We start from the raw sequence: 16,909 nt of genomic DNA, 5'->3' as shown, positions 1-16,909 counted from the left end.
CAAGCCGTTCTTCTTGTGTTGGAATCTCTTCCTTTTTCCATTTCTGCACTTATAGAATTCTGGTCGCGGTTGTTGCATGCATAAAAAGAGTAGTCAGCTTCTTCGGAGCCTCCGTCTCAATTAACCCTAGCAAAAAGGCTTTGGGGTTTTTTTGGGGGAGCACCAATTTAAACATCTTTTAAAATTCATTATTATTAATGGCACCGGCTTTCATCGACCTCATTCCTTTTTGTCTGATGCATGCGGTTACGAAAAATAGGCACACAAGGTTTGTGGGGAGGGGAATCGTAAGTAAGTGAGGCCAGAGGGAAACGAAAAGTGATAATTACATAGTTAACTGTTGTAATTCCTCATGAGCCTTTTTGTTTGTTGGTTTGGCCTCATTGCTTCCCTCCTTCAGAAACTCGAATCTGCTTTGAAGAATGACCTGCTAAAATCCCAGAAATGGCTCGAGGTCTATCTGGAGCAGGAGAAGCAGATGAAAATGTTAAAGACATGCCTGACCATGCAGGAGATCTTCAACCAGCACAAGAGCACCTGCCAGGGGTTGGCGTATAAACGGGTTCCAATCCCAGACTTCTGTGCTCCTAAGGAAAAGGTAAGCACCACACAAGGGACCCCATATCTCTCCCCCTCCCTTCTCCCACATGGAGAATTTTAAGATGGCTGATAGTTAAGCAACCTTTCTCTCCGCTTGGCTAGTCTTCTACTGAATAGCCCAGCCTTTTGTGGGTGCCTTTCTTTTTTGGGTAGGTGGGTAGGGGGCAAGGCAGTGAAGCCTCTTGTGGAAAAATAATTAATGGTCTTAGGACAAAACACATAATGTTTTTCCCTAAGACCATTTGTTCAGCTCGACAAAAACCAAGAGCCATTATTTTTTCCCACCCCCCTTTGCCCCGTCCTCTTGATTTTGCAATAGGGATGCCCCCAGGGGTTTTGTCTAGTCTTCGTGTTTTTAAGTAAACAGACCTGATTTGTGCTTCATGAAATGCCGCTGTCCTGTGGTTTTTGCACTTCTCCCAATTTTGTGACACAGTTCACATGACTCAACTAAAGTCTCAGGCTGCTCGGCACCTGGGTGGGGGAGAGCCCGTCCCCCACAATAAACCTTGTGTACGCTTCCTTAAAGGAGGCATCGGAGTATGCATTAGTTAGGTGCTGTTTAGCATCCCTTTGCAGCAACTTAGTGCGATTAAAATCTGGTCTGTTTGTAGTGGATTTGCCACATCAGTGCATTGCTGCCACCTAAAGGCCTTATGAGGGACAGAACATACATTTGGCACATGCTGTGAGTACAGTACTGAGCACTTATGAAAATCACACTCACACACACACACCTGAGAAAGACTAGGCTGCTCACAAATGCCCTTTGTGTGCTACCTGTAGGACTTTGACCAGCTGCTGGAAGCCATGAAGGGTGCTCTAGCCGAAGACTCCCGCACAGCCTTTGTGTTCAATTGCCATAGTGGCAGAGGAAGAACCACCACAGCCATGGTCATTGCTGTCCTCACCCTCTGGCATTTCAACGTATGTACTAATTTGGAGAACCATGTCCCACTTTGTGAGGGGTCTGGGATTCTGCAGGGAGGGGTACCTGATATTATGGGCAAAATCCTTCCTGAAATGTGTGCAGCGCCCAGGGTTTAAATCTTCTTGGTGTTAAAAGTCTCTCGGCTTCTGCAGAACAATATTAAGGACTAGTCTTTTTTCCATTATATTAAGTTTCAGCTTTTTTAACATATACAATCAAGACACAATAATATATTTTCTCTTATTTTTGTTGGCTTCCCATCCCATTTTTCTTGGAGTTGGTGTTTCTCCCCTTCCGTTGCACCCTATTTTCTATCTTTAAAATCAAAACTACAGTATTATAATCTAAATACTCCTGTTGCTCACAGCTCAAATCCTGCTCGCGAGCTCATCGTACTATAATATTTCTTTAAGTAGTCCGAAAAAGGCATCCATTCTTCCATAAAACACTCATCATTAGATTCTCTTAATTTTGCTGTTAATTTTCCCCAGTTTTGCACAGTCCACTATTTTGCTTATCCATCCTTCTCTCATGGGAACGTCTTCCTGCCACTTCTGCACATAAAGAATCCTAGCTGCTGTTGTTACATACATAAACCACTTTAATATTTTTTTGCGGGGGACTTAAAGGAATTTTCTTAACCTATGCAAGATACATAAATACTGTAGAAATAATGGATAAATGATACATTTTAAAAAGAATGATACCTTTTCTAAAACATAGAACGTAAAAAGTGCCAGAATTCTACAATATTCACAGTTCCCTGTGTCTTACATGGCATGTTACTAACTTCATAAGCAGTCATACATTGCAGTTAGTAATTCTTTGATACTGTTATGGTTTCTCTCTTGTGTTGCTCAATAATCAAACCTAACTCTCCTCTTCTTGGTGCTTCAGGGAATCCCTGAGATGATTGAAGATGAAATTGTGAGCGTGCCTGATGCCAAGTACACCAAAGGAGAGTTTGAGGTGCGTATCTTCCACTTTTAAAATTAGGCGGCAGAATATTCTTAAGGTAATGTTTCTGAAAGGGCAGCCTTAACCACCACAAATAAATAAATCAGCACTATCACCACAAATGCACCTGAGTGCACAGGTGATCTCCCATCTTGCTTGGTTGCTGCTGACATCAGTTTCTGCCACATCTCTCCTGCTGCCTCTGCAGTAGCTGAATTCCGGGGACCCCCCATATTTTCAAGAAGGCCCCCCCCAATGTGGTGAACCTTAAAAGGACACACCAGGACAAAGATGTTTAGCCCTGCCATATCCTTTTGAGTATTGTCAGGAACCTGGCAAGGTGAAGCATCTTCGACGCATGTGTCCCTTTGACGATCGACAGAGCACCTTCTCAGAAGGCACACAGGCGATCTTTGCCAGGGACGTGCAGGGCGAAGCATCTTCGCCTGCGCATCCTTTTCAGAAAAGTAAGGTGGCTGGCAGTGGATGGGTGTGGGATGGTGGGACAAGTTGGCCTGGCTGGATTGGGTGGGGGGGCATCACACATGTGACATTATGCATGCGCCCCAATATTGGGTGCAACTCGGCACCGCCTTAGCTTGCAGCTCAGGAAAGAAAGGGACAAAAACAAAATATTGAGGAACAGAATCTTTTGTCAGTGCTGATCTGAATCTGGCATGATCCACATCTTCCATGCTATTGGGTGGGTTTATACTACCATACCCAGGAGGTCAGTAAGGCATTTTTGCAGGCTGGTAACTTTTGTGGGCTTATTTGCAAGGCTGCTTTAATGGGACCTAAAGGGTCGGAGCTAAGTGTACATTCTTGAGACTGGCATTTGTCTTCATCAAGGCTACTTTTCTGTCCCTTATGTGGTGTTTTTACAAAACTAGTAGGGAACAGAATGCCAGAAATGGTCTTTGGGGGGCAAGCTATTTCCCTTTTTTACTTCCCCAGAAGAAAATTTCAGCAGCTTAATATTTGCTCTTTGTGAAAGAGAAGGTTTCATGTGAAGCTGGGCTTTTGTCTGCCAGGTGGTCATGAAGGTAGTGCAAATGCTGCCGGAGGGACACCGAATGAAGAAGGAAGTAGATATGGCACTGGATACCGTGAGTGAGACGATGACACCCATGCACTATCACTTGAGGGAAATCATCATATGCACCTACAGACAGGTAAGCCTAGCAAATGCGTACCATGGATGCGGTTTGAATTTCCACACACCTTTGGTGGCTCCCTCTGTTCTTTACCATTTCACTCTGCTATTAAGACAGACATGGATCTGTTTATACTTGGCGATTAGTTTCAATGGGCAGGGCTGGACGTGCAAATGAGATGGCGGGAGGAGTACAACAGGGAGAGGACGGAGACATCAAGAAGCAAAGGGTGTTTGCTGTCTGTTCAGATTAGTTAGAAATCAACTGCTGATCTCAGGAGCTGAGTGGGCAAGTCAGTGGGGAACGGGCTGCAGTTTCATTTGGAAATGGTTTGCCTGCGGTTTCAGAGAGCTCGTCTTTGACTGATCCACATGTTGTTATAGCTGGGGCAGGGAGGGTCTGGCCCCCTGCTGCAGAACCTTCTACCAAACTTGTGTTCAGGACTGTTAAGAAATTCCACACCTAGACAAATTCTGTGGCTGGAGATTCCAAGCCATAAGGTGGTTAGATTGGTCTCGACTAGGGCCAGGGCCTTTTCAGTACTGGCCCTGACTTGGTGGAACGCCCTTTCACAGGAGACCAGGGCCCAGTGGTTTTCTTTTCTTTTATATCTTATTGTAATTTTATTGGTGTTAGCCGCCCTGAGCCCGGTTTTGACTGGGGAGGGCGGGGTATAAATAAAAAATTATTATTATAATTATTATTGTTATTTATCAGTAATAAGCATTAAGCAAGCTTACATAATTTCTCATATTTAGCTTAGTATATTCCGCAAGTGATACTTTGCTTTGTCACTCTTGGCTTTTGTAGTCATGGGAAAGGGGGCAAGGAGCTCTCTTATCTACCCAGAAGCTATCCTTCCGTGGAGGATACGTGCCCTGATTTGCATTTTCTATAAAAAGGACATCAAAGCCTGCTTGTTTCCACCAGAGGTGCTGGTCGGTTACAGCAATCATGTGCACCAGCGCTAGTGCTCACAATCATACTGCTATCAAACACCCACCCACCCACAGACATTTGCACGTCCTCTGCAAAAATATATCTGGAAAGGCACTTCTTGCGTACAAGTTCTTGTGAGGCTTTTTTTGCATGATATTTCATGGATGGCAAAGGAGCTTTTTTAAAAAACAAAAACATGCTATCACATACGTGATTTTGTGTTAATATATAGAGATCACTGATTCCAGCACCATTGCCTCCCTGGGGTCATTGAAGCCTGAGGCACTCTGACACCAGTTAAAGAATGCCGAACAATGTGGCTCACTGTTTGCAAACATGACACCAGTCCCATGACAGCCTAACCTGCGTGGAAGCTGTTTGCAATTGTTGATATACCGAGCAATGGTACTATATATTAGCCAAATAACTAGCCTTCAGGTCACAGAATTCATTATTTACCCAAAGCCAACAGAGGGCAGCCGAGTGCCTTTGGATTTTCTGATACGATGTATAGATGCTGTTCTGAAATCTGCAAAAATCCAAACAAAAATAATAGGAGGAATCTCATACCACTCTAGAAAGCTCAGGATACTGAGTCAGTGTGACATTCGTTTTCCTTCCAGTTTAGAGATGGCTCACATTTACGTGTTTGCTGCTTGTTGCCCTGTATGTGTGAATGACCCATTGTGCATGAAATTATTTTTATTTTACTCCATTATTACTTCACATACGTAAACACCGCAGAGGGGAAATTTCATGTCGTCTCAGAACACAATCCCAAACGCAGACCTTTTTTAAAAACAGGCTTCATGGTTATTCTGCCTCCTGTAGTGAAATAAACGTACATGCATATGGGAATCAGATCCAAGATCTAGCTTAGGAAGCCAATGTTCGGAGCATTCACTGCCCAGACCCAACACACAGCTTCAAGCTGTTTGCATATAGGGTGGTTTCTGCTAGTCCTTAAAAGAGACCTTGTGCAGTATCGCAGACACAGAACTGAGCCTGTGTGTCTCCCCCCCCTTTTTTTAACTGGCTTGTCTTTTTCCCCATTACCCTGTCTGGAAAACCCTGTTTGACTTCCCTGCTATCAAAAGCCCAGCAGTTCAAGATGAATGAAATTTGGCTTTCCTGCCTCAGCCGCAAAGCTCTAGGGGAACTGTGGTTCTTGGCAGATGTGGGCTAGTTTGTAGATCACATTGACCTCCGCTAGTGTGCCTAAGGTTTATGAGAAGCAAGAGCCTATAGCTGGCAGGGGGGGTGAAAAGGGCCTTAAATGTGGAGGTGGGTGATCTTTGTCCTGTTGAAGACCTTGTTGCTTTAATACTGAAATGTACTCGGAGTCGAGAGTGAATTTCATGCTCTGTATTCAGCTCATAGTCATCAAGGAGAAGAGGAGAAGAAGAATGGCTCTTTTCCCAAAACCATCTGCTTATATACATTATTTACACAATGGGCCTTGCGTGATTGGCTACTTCAGGGCTACACCTGTGGGCCAATTATATTGTGGATTGACTTCTGCCTGCAGCCTGATTGGCTGCTCCTACAGGCCAATCAGGTAGCAGATTCACTTCTGCCAGCCGCCTGATTGGCTGCTCCAGCAGGCCAATCAGGTTGCGGATTCACTTCCACCTGGAGTTGGATTGGGTAGCTCCCGCTGATTCTGAATCCTATTGTTCTAGGATTCAGCTCAGGATTCAGCTCAGTACATAACAAATACTTACTTTAATACTCCTTCAGTTAATAAAAATGAAATTCAGCATCCTAACTAATATTTATCCCTGAATACAGCTCTTCTCCTTTTTACAGCTGTGGGCCTTTGTCATTATGTGAAGCTTTTGGGTGTACTTAATGAGTGGAAAATCCCACTAGATGGCAGGTTTCAACAGCCAAGCACTCTCAAAGGCTACGAACACAGCATTATTGCATGATATAGTAAAAAAAACAACAAAACAAAACCACGTTATCACGGTGTGTTTTAAAATCTCACTGTCAATCTTGTGCACACTTTTCTTTAAAAAGCAAACAAACTGTTTTAATTTCTCCATATTCTGGATTGTGAACTTTTTTTTTTTTTAAAGTGCACACACATTTGTTCATAGAGAGCTGGTGGAGGATTTCCCCATTTGGTAGCACAGTCCATGCAAGACTTACTAAAACTAGCAATGAATTTGATCCTTGCATGTGCTAGGCTGTGTGCAGGCATTTCCTCACCTAGGAAATGGTTTGTACTTTGATTTCTAAGCAACTATTGGAAAGGAAGGAAAAGGTGGCTGAAATAGGCGTCTCATTGCCTAATCCTGAGCAAATATTTAGTACAGTATTGTCAGAGCTGGCAGCAGCAGCCAATGGTCTACTAGTGTGTGGGTACCACACATCCCCTAAATTAGGATATGTATAGTGCAGTCCTGGGTATGCAGAGGATTCTGTATGCGGAGGATTTCCTCTGAGCTATGGGCTCTTCTTTCTGACTTGTGCAGAGTCGGTCTGGAGAGCAATACATGTACCGTAATCGTGTCTCAACTCCCGAATTGCCCTTGTGGAATTGGCGCTAATTTAATTCATGCATGACTAATATTTTATCAACGATCTCTGTGGCCGAAAGCACTAAAGGTCTATAACGCATAATTAACATGTGAAATAGGTGGAAATGCCACAAAGATGGCTTTGAATTTTTTTATTTTATTGTTTTGCTACGGGGAAAAAACAACAACACCATATCTGTTAACCATTCCTGGCAATAATTGCATTACAGTGTAACACTCTGAATGCATCGTAGGAAGGGCAGTTCCACGTATTTGCAGATAAATTAACCGTGGCAACAGAAAGAAACCTTCATGTTAAAAGGCATATGCATGAATAGCCGGTGGGCAGGAAAAATAATGGGGTGGCTATCACCTTCCAGTGCTGTTTGTGAGCTCCCAGAATTACCACTACCTATGAAGTAGATGGGCTGGATCCAGCGAAGGCATTACAGTGGTCCCTCGACTTATGAACTTAATCCATTCCGAATGCACATTTGTAATTTGAAAATTTCGTAAGTCGAAAAGCGGATTCCCATAGGAAAAAAATAATTCGGAAAAATTCGTAAGTCGAGGAAACGGCATTAAAAAATTTGTAAGTCGAGTAAACCACATTTAAAACCGCCAACGGTTTCCATTCGGATGTAGAAAAATTCGTAAGCATGTGGCCATTTGTCCCGTTCGTAAGTCGAAAACTTCGGATGTCGGGTAATTCGTAAGTCGAGGGACCACTGTATCCCCTTGAATACAAAGGGAACAGGGCACCGGGAGGACAGAATCTTTTTTTTACATGTGAAAGTCTCTAGTATGGTTAGTAACACTTAACAGTTGTTTTAAAAAAGAGTTTTAAAACAGCCCACCCCCTCCCTCTCGGATTTATAATCTTCATGAGGGCATATCTTTCAATACGTACTTTTTTGCAGCCAGGTTTGCTTCTTTGCTGCCGCACCGATGCTGAGAGCACTGTGCCTTTTAAGTTTTTCAGGTTTTCCTGGGCGGTATAAAATGTAAATACAGAGCTGTGGGACATAAGCAGGTAGCCCTCTCCTGCGTCTCATGAAAAGAGTCCTCTTTCCAGTGACCTCGAATCAACCCTGCACCACGTGGTGTTTTTGGGAAAAAAGGAAAGCAGAAACGTTTCAGCAATAACAAGCATATACCTCCCAGGGCCTTTGCAGGGGGAAAATGTCAGCCTGAGCTCAGTATTTAGGATTGGTGTCTGTATGAACTAACAATAAATAAATAAAAAGAGTTGTTCTGGAGGGCAACTTCACCTTGAAGTTAATTCAAAATAAAATAAAAATCCTGGTCAGGATTGCAGAGAACGCCTCGTGCTGAGAGTTTCAGCAGTGCTTGCAGCCTGCAACGGAAAACGGAAAATTATCTCCTGCCCCAGCTCCTGTAACTGTTCGGTTACAGGCTGTGTTATCAGAAACTTGTCTCTCCTAGATTTTCCAGTGTGGCTGTGACATGGCCTGACTTTTGTTCTGTTAGAGGTACTAGTAGCATTATTTATATGGGTTGGGGATCTATGGCCCTCCAGATGTTGTTGGACTCCAACTCCCATCAACCCCAGCAGGCATGGCCAATGGTCAAGGATGGTGCGTGTGTTGTCTTGAGCAACATCTGGTGGGTCTCATCAGGTTCCCCACCCCTGATAATATGGAATAAAGACTTCTCCTTATGCTTTTCTTAGGACTAAAATGTCAAGATGTGCTGATGTTTTGTTTTGTTTTTTAATTTACAACTTAAAAGAGTGCGTATTTGGACTCTCTTAATCAGGCATCCCCAAACTGCGGCCCTCCAGATGTTTTGGCCTACAACTCCCATGATCCTTAGCTAACAAGACCAGTGGTCGGGGAAGATGGCAATTGTAGTCCAAAACATCTGGAGGGCCGAAGTTTGGGGATGCCTGCTCTTAATGAATAGCTAATCTGTGCTAAGTGATCCTGAGTATGCACTTTTTTGCTTTGTTGGATCAGATCAAGGCCAACCTAGGTCAGCAACCAGCCGGCACTAAGCAATTCACCAGGAATTTGGCCAGTGAGCCATGAACTATCTTGGCAGCTACAGAATTGCTGCTAGTAGAATAAGGGTTATTGGCAGGCTATAAAGTGAATAAGGAAGCAACAATTTTTTTTTTTGCATAAGTGTAACATCAAATTAAAGAAAGACAAAGTTGATTTTCTACTATAATTGAAAATCATGACCAATATGATATTTTGAAATTAAAATATCAAATAAAATGGATAGTCTATATGCAAATGGCTATGAATCACTTTATATGGAATTTGGTACTCTGGTTAAACTGTGGAGAAAATTGTCTCATTTCTTTTCAGGAAGAAACTCTATGGAAAAAATGGTTTTGTTACCAAAATTACATTTACTGCTTCACAGCCGAGGTGTGTGGCCAAGTCTAAGGGAATTGTCACTTAACAAGGGCTCCCTTGGAAGTTCATATGCTACACCATTGCTCATTTGGGGGGGGGTTATCTTTTTGGAATTGCTTCTGTCACATGGAAAGCCCTTCACATACCTTCTGGTGAGTGAAGAACGGAAGCAATAAGGCAACTTTTACTGGTTGCCTTAATATTAGTATGGGCTAGAAATCAAAATTAATATTAACTTGGATGTTATGAATCCAGTGCCCAAGGATTCAACCTCCATCCCAAAATTTATAGATTGCTGCTCTTGGCTACATCCAGGAGTCCATTTTTAGGCCACAGCTGTGATGACAGTGTTCCAAGGTCAGGGAATTTTTAAATTCCACATCATATGTGTAATAGGCAAGATTGGTCTCCCGGTGAATCCTCAATTGTTCTAGTAGAGGGAGACTTGTATATAGGGCTGCTCTAAATATTCTCCTGTTGTCATTTTCAGTCCAAAAATACTGCTTCTGGGTGGCAGTGTGTGTGCAGAGATATTTCCCAGGGAAAACAAACTTGCATTTGAGAATATTCACCATTTATTCTCATCCTCCTCACTGATGCTTTAGCTTTAGCATTTTCTCTCTCTCTCTCTAGATACTGATTCTTTCTCCTTCTGAGTTTAACACAGAAGAGGCCATGTCACGATGGAGTGACATGTGATTGCATCACAGACCTGTTACTGCTCAATTGGAGTTGACTGTGATGATATCATCACTGAGGCGAAGTAAAGCCAGTTGAGGAAGAAAGGACAGTGTAAATCAGTGGTGGGAAACCTTTAACAGTACTTTCGGAAGGCCATGCTGCTCTCTGAGTAACCTTCTGGGGGCCAAATGCAAGCGGTGGAAATTCCAGAGGCAAAAGTGGGCAAAGCAATGGATAAATAAATGTATAAAATATAGTTTTATACAGAAGGGTAATTTCCACACACGTCCTTCATCCCGGCAAGCAGGAAGCAGGATTCAAATATAACATTCCAGCCAGACAAAATCACTCAAGGAGGATGCAAAGCAGGGCCGGGGGGGGGCGTGGCTGGGGAGAAGGGGGCATGGCTTGTGGAGTGTCCCAGTGTGGTGTAGTGGTTAAGAGCGGTAGACTCGTAATCTGGGGAACCGGGTTCACGTCTCAGCTCCTCCACATGCAGCTGCTGGGTGCCCTTGGGCTAGTCACACTTCTCTGAAGTCTCTCAGCCTCACTCACCTCACAGAGTGTTTGTTGTGGGGGAGGAAGGGAAAGGAGAATGTTAGCCGCTTTGAGGACTCCTTCGGGTAGTGATAAAGCGGGATATCAAATCCAAACTACTTCTTCTTCTTCTTCTTCTTCTTCTTCTTCTTCTTCTTCTTCTTCTTCTTCTTCTTCTTCTTCTTCTTCTTCTTCTTCTTCTTCTTCTTCTTCTTCTTCTTCTTCCCAAGGGCCAGGTGGAGAGGCTTGGGAGGGCGCATTTGGCCCCTGAGTCTGAAGTTCAACTTAATGAACCAGGTGAACCTTTTTTACAACTGTTGCTGGGAAATAGTTGAGAGCTGTCTGCTTTTTGGTGGAAAAGGTTTCCGAAATAGAGCAAGGGCTCTCAGTCCAGCCCTGCTTTGGATGTTTCTGTAAGCATTTTAAGCCTCCGTTCGATACTTAGCATGACAAGAAGCGATATGGTCCTTTGAGACCCAACGTGGTTTATTATGTACAAATGTGGAAATGTTTAACATCTGCCCAGTACTAAATCAGAGGAGGCGTTGCTCCAATCAGGCTGCTTTGGGTTGTCTTTGCACTCTTCAACTGCTGCTGTTTTCACCCCAAGGATCAAGCAAAGCTGACTCTGGGGCCTGGAATGTGTGGGGTTGTTGTTGTTGCTTTAGCACAGCAGTGGTTTTTCTTTTCTGTACTAAATGGTTTCCAGGTGACAGAGGAGAATACCATGCCCTTGGCTCTCTCCTAAAACACTGGTGGATTTTAAAGGTCTCCCCACACCCCATACCCCTGCACCCCGCTTTGTTTTTAACACAAATTCAGGTGCCTTTTAAAACCACGTGCCAAAATTCCAAAATGACAGCCTTCGAGCCTTGCCACGGTATTGGCACAAAGCTCCCTTTCTCCAGCCCAGCGAGTTCAGCAAAAGGTCAGCAGGGGAATGGGTCTTTGGCTGCCAACTTGCTTTCAAATATTCGTCCAAAGCAGTAAGAGGTGGGTGCAATTGTTATCTCTGCCTTTCTCTTGCTAAAACTGGCTCTTGCTCAAAGGTTCAGTCTCCATCAAGGTCCTCCCATCTTTCTTCGAGACTTGTACCAGCGACCTGATCACAGCCAGATGTGGCCCCTTCAACCTTGCCTGCCACATTAGAAACAATTACTCTTTACCCCTCCTCTTTTCTTGTCTCGTGTAAACTGCTGCAGATTTCCTTGGAGAATATCCCCGGTTTGTCGTAACTTGTTTGCAAGTCTCTATGTCAATTTCTTTCTTTCTTTTAATGCATGCTTGTACTTCATTCCTTCCAAGTAAACCTCATGGTTCACATGCCACGGTGCCTAAACAGCGATTGGATGACTTTTTGCAGGCATTGCCCACACCATCAAAACTTGCAAAGGGAGGGAGATAAATAAATTGCCAGGTGGATCATCTTGTTGCATATGGCGTTTATCTATGTGAACGTTGGGTTTTTATTGCCGACCGAGCCTTCCAAGAAGCTGCTAGTAAGGAAACTGCAAAAAAAATGCAGTCTGCTTCTTCCACCCATATTAGGTTCATATGGCCTGCTTTTGTGTGGCAAGAGCAATATTTGCCACGCAGAGTTGCAAGAGGTGCTTGTTTAGGCACCAGGTGTGTCTTTGGCAGGAGAACAGCTTGTTGTTGAATAGGCTCCTCATCAGAGGACCACGATTTCCAGGTTGTGTGTAAATTTGGATTAGCTTACTTCATCTTGTCCGGATTGTTTTTGTTATTGCCAGGGTAATGGAACTGCTATGTTTTTGTCCAGCAGCTTTACTCCAATCCCTAGCATTTGAATAAAGGCATTAAAACGTACCCCACACAGGTGGGTTACGACATGTTCTTCCCTGCAGATCCTAAATGGCCCTGCAGGCTTTCCGGAAACAGCTTGAAGGCTTAACTTTCTGCACAGGCTTTTTCTTGAAGGAGAGGGCTGAGTTAGTGGGTTTGTTTCCTACTGTTGTGCTAGAGGCTAAACCTCAGTAATCTTGTGTCGACTGCTTCTTTTGTTTTTATATATTCCTGCTAACAAGTTCGTTTGTTTTTTCTTTGTTATTGTTCACCACGTTGTGAGCAGTTTCCTTGAGGTTGACTGTTAGTGCCTAACCCAGGGGACTCAGTTGGGGGTATTGGAAGGGGGAAAGTGTGTCATGTGTCATGAAGCATATTCAATAGATTTCCTTTTTTTTTTAATCCCACTGTCCCAGCAAGAAAATGTTGTAATAGTATTGGAGTACTCAGATATGGGAGGTGAAGAGAAGAAACTCAACTTAAGGACAAGTTTACACAGCATCTACAAATGAGCATTCAAGCCTCTTGCAAGTCACGTAGCTCTATGAGATGGCTAAGGTTTTCTCAGTGACTTTCCGAGTCAACACCTGGTGGCTCCTATGACTTGGATCAGTAGAGAACAATAAGGATGTTGCAGCTATTGCCGTCTTTGCAATCCAAGAAGAAGCTGGAGGGAGGCTGAGCAACCAGTGGCACTGGCAAAGAGTTGGCTGGAGGCATTGTCAACTGACTATGGCAGCTGTCATATGTGGAAGCTATTGCAGCCACCTGGAGGCTTCTCAATGTGCATGGGTTCCTCTGTGAACCGGGCAACAGATTTTAGCAGTTGTATTTATTCCGAGCACTATGCAGGGAAACTGGGCTGTCCCAGAGCTTATAATGTGTAGCTGGGTAATAACTTAAGTGGTAGATTTAGACAGAGAAGTGGATTTGCGGTGGCTTCTAGGATATTTTTTTAGGATGTGGGTTTTTTAAAGTAGTGTCCTAAAAATAAAGCTCTAGTGGCTTTCTGCATGTTCTATTCAGTTACATAGGACGGAGTTGAATAACTGGTGTCTGTGGCAGTGGTCTGCAACACAATCCTGATTTTAAATTGCTATTGATGGCGAACCTCCTGCTGAGTTTGATGGAGCAATTGATCAGCACCATATTTTGAATGCCTCCTATTGTGCATGCCTGTAGATTAGGTCGCAATGTCATTTTTTCGGTCCTCCCCCCCTTAATCCCTGCTGAGTTGGACTTCCACATCAAGCAAGTTTCCTAAATTCTAACTAGGAGGGATTCATCCACCCCCCCAAAAAAAACCTTCTGCCACACACCAGGACAGACAGGCACAATTAAATGAGAGTTTCCCATTGACATCTGTGTATAACACTCTTGAGAGGATGAAACTGAAACATAATTTGTACATTAATGTCATCTGCTTCCTGTCAGCTTGGATCTCAATTTATATGTAGTCCTCTGACTTCCGTTCAAGAAAATGACAAATTGGACTTGAGCTTTTTGAATACAGGATATGCTTTATTTATGCAACTTATTTAAAATTCGCTCACATTTTATAAAATGGGGAAGCTGATGTAAGTGAGAAGTACATATAAACCTCATGTGGCTTTTATTTAATTTGGTTCCATGTTGATGCAAGAATGGTTGGGTTAACGTAACCACCCATATTTCAGTCAAGCCACAGGCAAAATTTGGGCTGTGGAGGGGGGCTTGTTCATACCCTCCTCTCCTAGGAATTGTCTACAGGGGAGGCTGCCTTATATCCTTTCGAGAATCTCTGCTTTGGAATTGTAAAGCTCAGAAGAGAACTGGCAGGCTAGCTGGTGAAACCTTGTGCTTTTGATAGGCTTAAACTAGTTTAATGGTGGGATGAAGGCAGGCCAGGAAGTACTGGTAGATTTATAGTTAATCTGCAAGAGTTTCTGATTCTCAGCAAATGAACAATGAAGTCTTCTCTCTGCCCCACAAATTAAGCTGTAGACTCCCTGCTGTAGTTTTAAGGTGCTGATTTCTACATGTTTATTTGCAGCTCGTCTCGTCTGACAGGGAATAGTGGGTTTTGGCCTCGCGCCTTGCTACTTGGCTCTGGCTAATAGACCTCAGGGTTTTTGTAGTAAGCATAAAGTAGATTGTGCAGACCTAAAGTCTTGCTCTGGACTTAAACTACCCCCAGCTCCTGTTCAGATGCAGAAAGCTTGGCGGTGCCCTTGTTTCTTCCCCTTGCAAGCAACTCTTTCTCAGCTATGTCCATCCGAGCTCCATAATAAATATTATTTGCTGAGCCTTTTAGACCATATTCTTAGACAGCAGTAGCTGCAGCATGTGCCTGTGACTCCTTGGCCAGTGCATACAGGTCAGCCATACAAAGATACATAGTCAAACAGACCAGTGGCACATTAATGTTCTCCCAGATTCCAGCATAGCTTCACCACTCCAGGCACCCCAACATTTCTAACCGGACCTGCAAAGAGCCAGTGTGGTGGTGTAGTTAGAGGGTTGGACTAAGACATGGGAGACCAGGGTTCCAATCCTCCCACCAGCAGTGAAGCTCAGTTTGGCTGGTCATTCACTCTCAGCCTAACCTCCCTCAAAGGGTTGTTGTGAGGGTAAAGAGGGGGATGAGGAGAACTATGTATGTCACCTTGGGCTCCTTGGAGGTGAGGGGTATAAATTAAATTAAAGAGAGAGAGAGTACTTCCACAGATGAGACCTGAGGCACTGTGTGGGCAACCCGCCCGACTGTGCCCTTGCTCCTGCCTGCCTGCTGCTTTACTGGTCTGCCAGCATTAGGGCACTTCCTTGTGCTGTTGCCTGGGTACCTGTAGTCATGTTCCAGCCCTACTCTTCTGATCTATATGTACCAGGTACCCATGAGAACAAGGCAGACTTACTGGTTGCAGCACCACGGATAGCTCCAAACGAGCAACTTGCCCTGGTGAAGGTTAGATGCGAATGGAGGCTTTGTGTAAGTCACTTCCTCCAGCCCCTATTTCCCGAGGTCCAGCCCCTGAACCTAAAGAGATGGTGGCTCTTAAAGAGCCCAACCTCTTGGCCTTCATACAAGCACCTTCTGTGGCCTCCTTTCTGGCATGCTCCCTGCAACTTTCATCAGGTGGAAGCGCTTGATTCTTCTGATTAGTCAAGATCACGGAACAGCATCTGTGCTGGCTCAGGCTCTGAAGGCTCCAAACCACCAGCCTCCGGTTCTGTGAGCACCAACCTTTGGCTCTGAAACGCCAGCATCAGCAACGTGGTCTAAGTCCACCCAGATGTGGCTGTTTCCTCCTCCTCTGAGGCCAAGGCCACAACAGATTCTTGATTTGGAGCCTAGCCTGCAGCTGACTTAACTATGAATCTTATCCCAACAATATAGCCACCTCTAGTTCTAATCCTGCCAGGATTTGCACTTCGGCTCCCTATCTGCAACCCAGCGATGAGACATGACTCCCACCTCCAGGTGCCTCGTAATGGTTGTGTGAAACCTGGCACAGTTTGGCATCTAATGCGGTGCTGTGGACACTTGCCAAGCCCACTTTTGCTGTGGCATCCTCCTCCCCACTTGCAAATCTGAGCCAAATTCTGTGCATGCTGTCTGCTTCCATACAACTTCACTGTGTGGCACCTTCAGCTGGAAATGGCCATGCCCCTAACACCTGCAGGACTTTGAGACTAGGGCCCCATAGAGAAAACAGTCCCCTCATAGGCACATCTTTTTGCTTTGTTTTCACTTTAAAGCGCTTATCGGAGGAATGTCTTACCAATACCAATTTTAATCCCCAAATGTAAACTCTGCATTGGCCTTCTGCCAGGCAAGGAACCCCCAGCCTTTGCAATCAGTGCTGAAAATGCAGTGGCTAAAAGCATAGCAGATGGTGGCTGTGTGCCATTTCTCTTGGGGTTGCTTCCTATCTGATGGCTACAGGCAATCCAAACTTGCAAAAATGATGGAAACTCCCTGCTTGGATACGAAGATAAGTTACCAGAAGGAAAATCATGGGAGTAAATTTTACTGTCCTGACCTTCCCTCTGTGTTTGTCAGTGACACCCCCCCCCCAAAAAGCCTCCCAATTGTGGGTGGGGCTGCGATCTTGACCAGTGTAGGGATGAGGCAAAGTGGTTGCTGGGAGAGGAAGAAATAGCAGAGAATCAGGTTAGAACCCCAGCCAATCCAAACTTTATCCAAAGATGGAGCTGCCCCCAGCCCAGCTGTCAGCGAACAAAACTCTCTTTGACTTTTATAAATTCTGAACTTTGGTGCTGTAAGGATGCATCAAAATGAATGTGGCACACCACAGCAAAAACAAACAAACAAAAACACCTGCATAGCAAACCAAGTTGCATTACAGATATCCCCCATTGGATGAAGAGAGCCATTGAGAAGCTCCC

The 16,909-nt window shown here is 44.3% G+C and overlaps 1 protein-coding gene across 4 annotated transcripts in view; it reads left to right on the top strand.

Annotated features, from left to right (window-relative positions):
* The window catches only part of PALD1 (phosphatase domain containing paladin 1), a 98,422-nt gene that overhangs the window by 62,003 nt on the left and 19,510 nt on the right, over positions 1-16,909 (top strand). For all 4 annotated transcript variants that reach the window (XM_060274899.2, XM_035137654.3, XM_035137657.3 and 1 more), the window contains exons 15-18: positions 401-598; positions 1,387-1,527; positions 2,429-2,500; positions 3,523-3,663. In XM_060274899.2, the coding sequence (XP_060130882.2) occupies positions 401-598; positions 1,387-1,527; positions 2,429-2,500; positions 3,523-3,663 (552 nt within the window). The remainder of the gene's footprint in view (positions 1-400; positions 599-1,386; positions 1,528-2,428; positions 2,501-3,522; positions 3,664-16,909) is intronic.

This window comes from Zootoca vivipara, chromosome 5 (genome assembly GCF_965207765.1).
Source record: "Zootoca vivipara chromosome 5, rZooViv2.hap1.1, whole genome shotgun sequence".
NCBI lineage: Eukaryota > Metazoa > Chordata > Lepidosauria > Squamata > Lacertidae > Zootoca > Zootoca vivipara.
The sequence above is the reverse complement of the archived record's forward strand: the minus strand, read 5'-3'. Positions and strand labels throughout refer to the sequence as shown.